General features: G+C 41.4%; 1 protein-coding gene across 2 annotated transcripts in view; it reads left to right on the top strand.

Moving 5' to 3' along the window:
- cntrl (centriolin) overlaps positions 1 to 12,150 on the top strand; it is a 121,980-nt gene that overhangs the window by 90,460 nt on the left and 19,370 nt on the right. For both annotated transcript variants that reach the window (XM_078226378.1, XM_078226379.1), the window contains exons 30-33: positions 565 to 729; positions 5,115 to 5,274; positions 8,966 to 9,081; positions 11,371 to 11,588. In XM_078226378.1, the coding sequence (XP_078082504.1) occupies positions 565 to 729; positions 5,115 to 5,274; positions 8,966 to 9,081; positions 11,371 to 11,588 (659 nt within the window). The remainder of the gene's footprint in view (positions 1 to 564; positions 730 to 5,114; positions 5,275 to 8,965; positions 9,082 to 11,370; positions 11,589 to 12,150) is intronic.

The following is a 12,150-nucleotide window of genomic DNA, read 5'->3' as shown; positions in this document are numbered from 1 at the left end:
GTAGGAGGAGGGTATAGGTTGGCATAAGGAGCATGGGTAAGACTTTTTGAAGTTATTTTTCAAAAGGTTCCTTCACCCATGGTTCAGGACACCTATGAGGGGCTGTGAAGCACAAGTCGTCTGGATGCTGGACAATGAAAATTTGGAGAGGCTGGAACAAACCTACCCCTGCAATAGAGCTGGCTAACTTGCACCCTTCTCCCACACTGGTGGAAAATTAGGAGAGTCGGGAATGAGGGCAGGAATTGGGTCCAGTCTACCATTTTTCCCTGACTTTGTGAAAATCTAGCAACAGACCAACATAATCAAAGACTTGAATGTTGGTCAGTAGCTAGCCTATCAGCCAGTGCATTCAGTGTGATGTAGGGAGATTCTACAGATTGAAGAGAGACTTAATTTTAAAAGTTGATACAGCAAAAAATTAAAGAACACAAAATGAATACGTTAGTGTAGACAAAGGATCCATTACAATACTACTCATTTCAATTTTAAATCGAAGACCAATTTTAATTGCTTAGCACATTTACAACATTGATATTGTGACTTCTGTTCCTTCTTCGTCAGGTTGAGGCGGTGCAGAAAGAGTTATTGATGTTGGACAGGTGTTCAGGCAAAAAGAAAGAGGAGCTTCACTTTTTTCAGAATGATATTGAAGAGAAAAAAGCACGCCTAGTGGAAGTTCTAAATGATGTTGATGCAGAGGTGGTTGATAAGCAGCGCCAAATTCGGGTCAGTACATTTATTTGTCAATGCAAAATGGATTCTGCTAAAATTTTTCAATATTGTTGTAGAATCTTTATATCAAAGAAATATTTTTGAATTTACTGGCTGGAAGCCCCTAATTGAATTGTGAAAAAAGACTTGAAAACACAATCAAAGATGGCTGCACATTTGCATCACTCCACCTTCTACATTCCAAGGCCATTAAATGGAGTCAAGCTATCTGCAAAGCCTCATTAGAGTCCAACCCCTGAAATTTAAAAAACACTGCAATCAGGCTGGCAATATATACAGGGGCAGTTATACGGATTTTGGGAACAACAATAGCACCTGTAAGTTACAGACAACAGTCTTCCCAATTGCCTTTAATTATAGTTGAGGGCTAAACTTGATGGGATGAAATTGGCTTCAGGAAATAAAATTTAATTGGCTAGAAATTTTCAAAATTAATAAACAGAACTACATGACGTCCTCAGGAGATACCTGGAGGCATTTCAAGAAGAGGCAAAATACGAGGCTTGAAAGCCAAAATCTATGTGCATCCAAAGGCTACACCAAAATTTACAGAACAAAACTTGTGCCCTATTCACTACATGAGAAGGTGGAGACTGAACTTGAGCATTAGAAGATTTGGGCATTATCAAGCCTGTGCAATTTATGGAATGGAAGCTCACATTGTGCCAATACTTAAGCCAGCTAAGACTGTATGAACATGTGGGGACTACAAATTAATGGTGATATGGGTGGCAAAATTGGGCATGTACCCCATATCTAAAATAGAGGACGTGCACACCAAGCTAGCTGGAGGTCTAACTTACACTAAAGGTAGACATAAATCATGCATACCAGCAGCTGGAACTGGATGATGCAACCAAGGACTTTGTCATTATTTACACACACAAGGGCATATACCAATACAGCAGATTGCCATTTGGAATCTCATCGGCTTGTGCAATCTTTCAATAGAGCATGTTACAAGATTTACCTAAGGTAGATGTTTATTTGGATTATGTGCTAATCACAGGAGCCACAAAAGAAGAGCACCTAACCAGTCTAGCAGAGGTTTCAAAAAGATTCCAGGAAGCTGGATTAAAATTAAAGGGAAAGAAATGCACCTTTAAGGCAAACAGGACGATTTATTTAGGGTTTAGAGTAGATGCACAAGGGTTGCACCCAATGGAAGATAACATTAGGGCCATTAAAGAAGCACCAGCCCCAAGGAATGTATCAGAATTAAAATCTTATCTTGGAACAGTAAATTATTACAGGTTTATTCCAAACTTGTCTATGATATTGGCACCTCTACATGCATTATTAAAAATGCAGCAGAATGGTACTAGAAGACACAGCAAAACAAAGCTTTCAGACAAGTGAAACAAGCTCTGCAATTGTCCTGCCTTTTAATCCATTTTAACCCTTCAAAATAAATCATTCTCATTTGTGGAATTGGAGCCGTTTTGTCACGTAAAATGAAGGACAAGTTAAGAAGATTCATCAATTATGCTTCAAGAACCCTAACTGATGCAGAGTAGGCATACTCACAGATTGAGAAAGGGATTGACCATCATTTTTAGGATAAATAAATTCCGCTAATATGTTTATGGAATGCATTTCATAATGCATATGGGCGGCACGGTAGCACAGTGGTTAGCACTGCTGCTTCACAGCTCCAGGGACCTGGGTTCGATTCCCGGCTTGGGTCACTGTCTGTGTGGAGTTTGCACATTCTCCTCGTGTCTGCGTGGGTTTCCTCCGGGTGCTCCGGTTTCCTCCCACAGTCCAAAGATGTGCGGGTTAGATTGATTGGCTATGCTAAAAATTGCCCTTAGTGTCCTGAGATGCGTAGGTTAGAGGGATTAGTGGGTAAAATATGTAGGGATATGAGAGTAGGGCCTGGGTGGGATTGTGGTCGGTGCAGACTCGATGGGCCGAATGGCCTCTTTCTGTACTGTAGGGTTTCTATGATTTCACTGTAATTGCTGATCATAAACTTCTGTTAGGCTTATTTAGAGAAGATAAAGTGTCCAATAGTGTCTACAAGGATGCAGACTTAGGCTTTATGGTTGGCCACTTATGAATATACCTTCTAACACAGACCAGCGACACATATATCAAATGCACAAGCCACTACAGGAAAGTACGCCGCCCCGCCAGTACCACAAGAAATTATCCTCGCCTTGAATTTCCTCAACACACTATCCCTGCTGTCACAACAGATCAAATACTAGACTTAGAGGGATCCAGTATTGTCCAGAATTAAACATATGGTTCTTCATGGCTGGCGTTACAATAGAATGTCCAAACAACTAAAACCTTTTAAATAAGGAAGGATGAATTGAGCTGCAAAGGTGGCGTCCTTCTGTGGGGAGTGAAGGTAGTTATCCCTACACCTGGCAGGAAGTTATGATTGGAGCAACTACACAGTGTCCAGGGATTTCCAAGATGAAAATGTTGGCTCTCAGCTTGGTGTGGTAGCCTGGGTTAGATGTAGACATAGAAAGCATGGTTAAACAGTGTGACCAATGCCAGGTACAACAAAGTTTACCATCAGCAACCCCAATGGGAGTGGCCATGATGGTCATGGGTGAGACTCCACGTTGATTTTGTAGGCTTGATTTTGAGCACAGTGTTCCTACTTAAAGTGGATGCTCATTAAAATGGCCAAACGCCTATGAAATGAAGTCCACGACTTCTTTAGCAACAATGGGAAAGTAATGGCAAGCCTTCACCACCCATGGTTTGCCAGGGGTGTTGATTTTGGACAGTGGACAGCATTTACCAATGAAAAGTTCCAGTATTTCATGTCATCAAATGGCATTAAGCATATGCATATCGCACCATGCCACCCCTCCTCAAATGGATTGCCGGAGAGGGCTGTGCAAACTTTTAAAGCAGCCAAGAAAAAGACAACCACTAGCATCCCTACAGACCAAATTAGCGCATTTTCTTATTACCTATAGAACAACAGCCCACATGAACACTGGAGTAACTGCTGATGGGTAGGTCCATTCGAACCAGGTTAAACCTGGTGTATTCCAAATTTGGTAGGGAGGGTGGAGGCAAAGCAAAATGTGCAAAAGAAACATCATCATAAGTCAACAAAGCATGAGGGAACATTCAAAGTGGATGATCTAGTCTTTGCTAAAAATTTTGAGAATGGTCAGAGTTGGATCCCATGTGTTGTCATGACCAGGATGGGCCCGGTATCGTATGAAGTCGAAGTTCAAGATAGAATACTGAAGAAGCATTTGGATCACTTGAGAAGATGGGAGCCGCATAGAGAAGTGAAGAAGTGATCTGCACTGATGCACCTTAACAAGTTGGAAGTCCAATTTCTGAAAGTCAAACAGAGTCCCTGCTGTTGAGGCACTGCCTGTTGAGCTGCTTTCTCCCAGAGGAAGAGAAACCACCCCACCGACAGACTGACTTTATAATAGACTGTGCAAAAGAATTCATTTATGGTGTTATATTGTAAATCATTTAACTTTGTTGGTATGTATTAATAGGGACTTAAAGTGTGTGTGGGGTGAAGGGGGAGGATACAATGGTGAACTCCTTTAAGGTGTGAGGTTTCGGAGGGTTATGTGACCCATTCAGTCAATTGGGCTAAAGCACGCGAATCCAGGCTGGCACTGCGTGGATTTTCCCTAAGACTGGAGTCGAAATCATTAGTAGCATCTTTCTCACTCTTTGTATATGTAGTTATTCCTGTTAATAAATAGTTGTTTAGTTACTGTACTTGGTGGTCGCCACTCTTTCCAAACTATTCCACCTTTCTTGTAGCTTAATGTATTAGTTGTCTATTAAATAATGTTTACTTCATTAATTTTGCTTGTTTTTGTTACAATGAAAGTCTTAAACCTGAAATCTTATGCAATTCTTTGCCTTGATCACTGGGAATTCATAAGTTTTAAAAATGGTAATGGCCTCTAAGGGGATCATGACACTACTGAGTGCGCAGAGCCCCGCCAATAAATAGTGAGCTTCCCTCTAGATCAGGTTCCTTGCAAGAATAACGCACCAGTTACCATTAAAATGAATAGAGCTCTTCTGGGCCACATGAGGCTTATTTATTTGGAGAAGAAACTGTGAAGACCTTAACTGATCTGTAAGACCTCAAAACTTTGCAGGTGTTATAATGGGTTAAAGAGAAAATCATTTCCAAACTGAATGTTAGGACATCTGCTCTGTCTGGGCTTTCTCTGTAACAGTATGTATGCTAACTAAAAGTCTGTGTTCCTTGTCAAAGGTAACGCCCAAAATGTTAACTTTTCTAATCTTTCCAGATGGGCTAATTAATCTGCTGTTTGTTCCCTGTATTTTGTTTCTATGAGTATATGTTAAAACATTTTGAATATTCTTCTCAGGATAGTTAATAAATTTATATTTTACAGGAAATGAAGACCTTGCTTGAAGAGATGAGTGCACAAAAAGGAGAACTAAATGCTCAGATCAGCGAGAAGAATTCGCAACTTTTCTTGTCAAAACAAGAAGTGATGAATGAGGAAGTAAGGCTTCAGAGCATGCGAGCACAGATTATCAAGCAAAAGACAGGTTGGTTTTCTAAGAATTCTAAAAGCTATTTCAGAACATTTACAAACCTAGAAGCTGTATTGCATAATGTTACTTCCTAGGAATTGTTTGGATGATTAAAAGTTAAAGTTTATTAGTCACAAGTAAGATTTACATTAACACTGCAATGAAGTTACTGTGAAATTACCCTAGTCGCCACACTCCGGAGCCTAACCAGCATGTCTTTCAGACTGTGGAAACCCACGCAGACACGGGGAAAACGTGCAAACTCCACACAGACAGTGACCCAAGTCAGGAATTGAGCCCGGGTCTCTGGCGCTGTGAGGCAGCAGTGCTAACCATTGTGCCATCATGCTGCTTACACCTTGATGATGACACAATATTGAGAATAAGTGAATCAAGGGAGCGATCTTACGAGCATGAACATGGGAGAGTTTCAGATGTGTTTTTTGGGTGGGCCTTTACTTCCAATCTTATGGACTTAGACTATGGAAAAAAGGGCTAGACCATTTCTAGCCACCAGAGGCAGTGGACAGGGCTTAATTCACCAGCAGCCTGCTCCAGCAGTGGAGGGAACTATTGCACATGGGCAATTGCAACAGCAGAGGAATGACAGAGAGAGAGATCTGCTGCAGACGGCCTCAAAGAACCTCCCCCCCCCCCCCCCCCCCAAGCTACCACAGGGACCTGCAGACGATCGCGAGCCCCACACCACCTGGAAATATCTCCCCCACCGCCGCCACCCAGACCAAACTTATCCCTACAATCTCCTGCAGTGGCTGCGGGGCCCCCTCCTCATTACGATGCAGAGTGGCAGCGGGTCCCCCTGCCTGGCCCCGCCCCTTCAGATGCCCCCCTCCATCGGCCCCACTTCCTTCTGGCCCCACCCCCTGCTGGGCATTGCCAAGGTGCCAGGTTGGCACTGCCTGGGGCAGTGGCCAGGGGGCACCTCCCCTTTTGCCCTTGACCTCTCTGGGGGACTTCAATGGCCTCTGTTTCTACTGGTGAGGGCAACACGACTGTTCCCCAATGCTAGGGACCAGGTGTTTTCCTTGCCGGAGGGAATTGTTCCCAGTGAAGGCACAAAGGCAAGTGAGCCAGGACGATTGAGTCCCGGGCTAGCTAAACACACGTTAATGAACATTTAAATAAATTATTCAGCCTCTCACTGGAAGTGGGCGAGAGGCTGATCGCGTCGGAAATCCGGTGCTGGTAAGATCGTAAGAGCTGAGAAATCCGACGCGAACCTGATTTCTCGGCTCTTGCGTGATTTTACCGCTCGCCCCGCCCATCGATGGACCGGGTGAGCTGGTAAAATCGTGGCCAGTAAGTTCTCTTAGTATTGCTAAAGTGACCTGAACATTGCATTGTTCAGTTTGACATTAAACTTAATGGCTCCATTTAGTTCTTACAACTTCATTATCTTTCCTAAGGTGAAGTGAGAAGGGTTTATTCTGTGATTTGTTTATCCATTAGTCTAAAAAGGAAAATTGTGTGTTTTTTAATACATATTTATCTAAAGTACTCATTACTAGTGAGCCATTTAGGAGAACTGACCAAGAATTGTCAATAAGATATTAATTTTGACAATGTGTTGAACAAGCAATTGTTGTGTAATGTCATAGCCTTGATATTTTTCTGGTCTTAATTTCTCACCATCCTCCATTCCATAACCAGGTTTACATAGAAACAGAAAAAATAGGAGCTAGGTAGGCCCTTCAAGCTTCCTCTGCCATTATTATGATCATAACCCCCCCGTCCCATATCCTTTGATCCCTTTAACCCCAAGAGTTATATCTAATTCCTTCTTGAAAACACACAATGTTTTGCCTCAGCTGTTTTCTGTGGTTGAGAATTCCACAGGCTCATCACTCGCTGGGTGAAGAAATATCTCTTCATCTCATTCTTAAATGATTTACCCTGTATCCTGAGATTGTGACCCCTGGTTCTGGTCTCCCCATCATTGGGAACATCCCTCCTGCATCTACCCTGTCTAGGCCTGTTTGAATGTTATAGGTTTCTATGAGATTCCCCCTCATTCATCTAAACTCCAATGAATATAATCCTAACCAACTCAATATTTCCTCGTATGTCAATTCCGCCATCCCAGGAATCAGTCTGGTGAACTTTTGGTGTACTCTATAGCAAGAACACCCTTTAACAGATATGGAGACCAAAACTACACCCAGTCTTCCAGATGTGTACCACGACCACTGGCTGCTGTTCATTCTCCCTCTTCAGAATGTCCTGTAGTCACTCGAGACATCCTTGACCTGAGCACCAGGGAGGAAACATACCATCTGGAGTCATGTTTACAGCCACAGAAATGCTAATCTATTCCCCTTACTATTGAATCCCCTAAACTATTGCAGTCCCACACTTTTTGCTGCTTCCCTGTGCAGCAGAACCAACCATAGTGCAATTAATTTGATTGTTGCTGCTTTCCCATGAGAAAAGGCCATTCCCCTTAACGATACCCAAAGTGGTATATCTGTTTTGCAGGGGAATGTCCACAAAAGATTCCTCTGCTGCCTACCTAGTGGTCACTCATTCCCTTCTTGCCTGGGGAGTCTTAGCCTGTGGTGCGAGTACCTCTCTATAAATGCTAACCATGATACTCTCCACAGTATGGATTCTCCACAGTGTCTCCAGCCGCCACTCCAATTCCAAAACTCAGACTTCCAGGAGCTGCAGCTGGAGACATTTGCTGCACACGTGCTGGCCCCAGGCACCGTCAATGTTCCCAGCGTCCCACATAGAGCAGGAGGAGCACACCATGGCTTTGAACTCTCCTGCCATGACTGACACAATAAATTAAACCTTTTGGAAGATATTTAAAATCAAATAATATGAATTACTCTAGGGCCCTTCCCCCCCAGTCCGCATTACAACAGTATATAGACCTTACAAAATAAAAACCACAAAGAAGTCCTTACAAACTAAAAGCAATAACTGTAGTAAATACTTAACCCAACCATACTCACCCAATCAGCAGCTCCCACTTGCCCCTGATATCACCTCAGGAGTTCCAAACTCCAAGCTAGCACTCCGCTCTCAATCTTGCTCCTTTATCCTGCTGGCTCCGTTCTCAATCTCGCTCTTTCTCGCACTCCTTTATCCTCGCAGTTCCACTCTCTGTAGATTAACTCTAAAGGTAAATTTGTATTAGACAATTGCTGTTTTATTTCATCCCGTTCACACAAAGGAATAGTTTTACTTTTTTAATGCAAAAGGAGAAAATGCTGGAAAATCTCAGCGGGTCTGACAGCATCTGTGAGGAGAGAATAGAGCCAACGTTTCGAGTCTAGATGACCCTTCGTCAGAGAGAAACCTTGGCTGTATTCCCTCCCCACAGATGCTGTCAGACCTGCTAAGAGTTTCCAGCATTTTCTGTTTTTCTTTCAGATTCCAGCATCCGCAGTATTTTGCTTTTACTTTTTTAATGGTTAGACGATGAGTCAATGGAGGCAGCTTTGTTCTCCATGTTTTCCCGTTATTGAGATCAATTGCAAGTGGGAATGCAAAATTAGTGTAGCATGTCATTGTCATTTAGATCTTACTATTAATCAATAATACACGTATGATGAGCTGTTGGAAACTTCAACTTTAAGCCAATCGAGATAAATGAACATTCCTTGGTTGTATTTTCTTTTCTCTTCTTACTCTTGCCTCAGTCAAAAGCAGATTTTGTTTCCTAATCCTCTTTCCTTAGAGCTGAAACATGTTCTGGAAATGGTGCAGTTAGAAAACGATGAACTATTCGAATTGAAACAGCACCATGAGCTGAAAATTAAGGAACTGGAGAGGACACAAGTTGTGCTACGGGAGGTCTGTAATTTGTGTAACAAAATACTCTGTAACCTTCAAAAGACTATGGTAAAAGGATGACTCCTGAGTAATGACATTATAAATGCATTGTTTTTGAATACGTTAATGACGTTGCTACATATGAATATAAGGGCCAATATGACATTTCTAGGGGGAGGTTATTTCAATAATTATGGGTATGCAATGTTCACAACAATGACCTCTATGGAAAGTTCTGCACATTTCCCTACAGTCCGAAAAACAATATTCACATCTACTCTTTGCTTTCTGTCCTTTAGCCAATTTCATATCCACACAGCCACTGCCCCTATTAATTCCATGGCCTTCACTTCTGCTAACAATGCCATTATCTGATACTTTTAACAACTGCCTTTTGAAAGTCCATATACACAACTTCACCATGATGCATATACCAACTCTTCACTCTCCGTTGAGTGAATGCGCAACACTATGGCAAATGGATTTCAATAGAAGCAAATGATAGATCATCCACTTTGGACCGAAATAGCTTATTAAATGGTGAAAACAAAGAGACTTGGGGACACAAGGGCATATGTTGTGAACAGGTACAGAAAATAATTAAGAAGGATAGTGGAATGCTAATCGTTATACCTGGAGGACTAGAATACCAAGGGTAGAAGCCATGCTACAGCTGCACAAAGAGCTGTTTGGATGCAGAATATTGTGAGCAGTTCTGGACACCATGCTTTTAGCAGCATTGATTAACACAACAATGCCTGGACTCCAAAGGTTAAATTATGAAGAGAGATTAAACAAATTATTGCTATGTTCTCTAGAATTTAAAAAGTTGAGTGACTTAATGTTTTCAAGATATTCGGGAACAAATAGGATAGAGGAATAAAAGCAATCGTTGTAGGTTCAGAAATCTAGAACTGAGGAATAGTCTAAAAATTAGATGCAGATTATTCAAGAATGAAATGAGGGAACACTCTGCAGACAAAAGCTAATAGAAAAATTGGAATTTTCTTCTGCAAACAGTAATTGATGCTAATTTTAAGTCTGAGATTGATACATGTTATAAATATGAGGGGACAAAGGCATATATATGTTATATATATATATGTTAATGGAGTTCAATTACAAATCAGCCATAATCTCAGTGAATGAGAACAGGTTCTCTGAGCTAAATGCCTTCCTGTCCCTATGTTCCCAAGTTTAACAAGGTAATCAAACATAATTTATGTCTAACAAATCTGCTGGCCTTCATCTATTAACCCATATTTTTCCAAGTGCCACTTAATTTTGTTTCATATCATTAGCACAGGAAGAATTATCCACTACCAACATTAGGCTGACTTAGGCCAGGTTTATCCCCCTTCCCTTTTTTTGAACATGAGTGTAACATTTACAGTTCTCCAGACCTCTGACATCACCCCATATTGGAGGAAGATCGGAAGATTATGGCTAGAACCTCCACAATTTTTAACCTATTCACCCTAACAATTTAGAATGCAGCCCAACCAGGCCAGGAGACTTCTACTTGAGTGCTACCAACCATTGCCTTTTTAATCTATTCAATTGCTCTCTTACTTCCTCCTTTACTGTGACATTGGAGCATTCTTTTCTATAGTGAAGACGGATTCAAATTATTTATTTAGTACCTCAACCTTGCCCTCTACCTCCACAATGAAAGCTCCTTTTTGGTCCCTAATCAACAAGATGTGCTTTTTATGCCAGGTGGGTTTAGGCGATAACTGCTACAGGTTAAATCATTCAACGTAAGCAGCTTTTCCTTTCTGCATTTAATCTTTATTGAATTGTGCAAAAGAAGTGCTGTTACCCAGAGAAAAAGGGGATTTTCATGCCCCATCTTGGCTAGTTGTAACAGCAGGTAAATTGTTGTGTTATGAACAAACTACCTAAGGCAGAAAGCAATACCTAAACTTACAACAATCCAGGTAAAGGAATGTACCTTCGCCCTTTATAAAACTTTTGGTCCTTTTTTCTTACACTAGTTCATAGTACCATGTCATTTATTTGTAAGTAACATATTGTGTTACTGTGTAAAAGCACTCACATTTTGTTCTCTAATGGTCAGTGACAATAACCATTATGACAGGTATAATAATATAAAATTTGAACTTTTGTTCCACAAAAATGCATGCTACTTTCAAAATAATCATAGGGGCCCAAGAATATTCATCACTATAACTTGCATGTAAGATATTTTGTAACAAAAACCCCTGGATATTGCCAGTGGAGGACTTCTTTGGGCAATGTTGCATGATTCATTTTTACTGTACTCATATAAACGTCATTTTGCTTCAGGAGAAGAGTGAACTAGAAAACCTGCAACTTGCTTCTCAGTGTCAACGAGCAGAAATAGACCATCAGAAGCAGCTTATTGAGAAGGATCGGCAAGATGTAGACCAGCTGAACACCAAGATAAATTCCCTTCAGCACAGTATTGAATCTCTGGAGAGAGAGAGAAGCCACGTGAAGGGAAATTTCCTTGTATTGGAGAACAAATTTACTCAAGCGAAAAAGTAAGGAGCAGAGCTAGACATTAACCTAGTCCCATGCCAGATAAAACACTAGCACAACTAGCAATAACATTTTTTTTTATTTGTTCAGGGGTTGTAAGCATCACTGGCCAGACCAGCACTTATTGCCCATCCCTAATTGCCCTTTAACTGAGTGGCTTGCTCGGCCATTTCAGAGGGCATTTAAGAGTCAATCACATTGCTCCGCATCTGGAGTCAGACCAGGTAAGGATGGCAGATTTCCTTCCCTAAATGGCATTAGTGAACCAGGTGGGTTTTTACAACAATCGAAAATGGTTTCATGATCAACATAAGGCTTTCAATTCCAGATTATTGAATTCAAATTTCATCATCACCTGTGGTAGATTTCGAACCAGAACATTACCCTGGGTCTCTGGATTACTAGTCCAGTGGCACCACTCCGCCACCACCTCCCCACGAATATGCCAGGTTAAGTAGCATAGATAACCAGTATTGTTGGCAAGCCTCATAACTTAGTTCCTAACCATTAGATACTGTAACTTCACCTTTGTTTATCCATCATGTTTAACCACATACAAGCCAA

The sequence above is a fragment of the Mustelus asterias genome, chromosome 13 (assembly GCF_964213995.1).
Source record: "Mustelus asterias chromosome 13, sMusAst1.hap1.1, whole genome shotgun sequence".
Lineage (NCBI taxonomy): Eukaryota > Metazoa > Chordata > Chondrichthyes > Carcharhiniformes > Triakidae > Mustelus > Mustelus asterias.
Note: the sequence above shows the minus strand (reverse complement) of the source record. Positions and strands in the feature narration are given on the sequence as shown.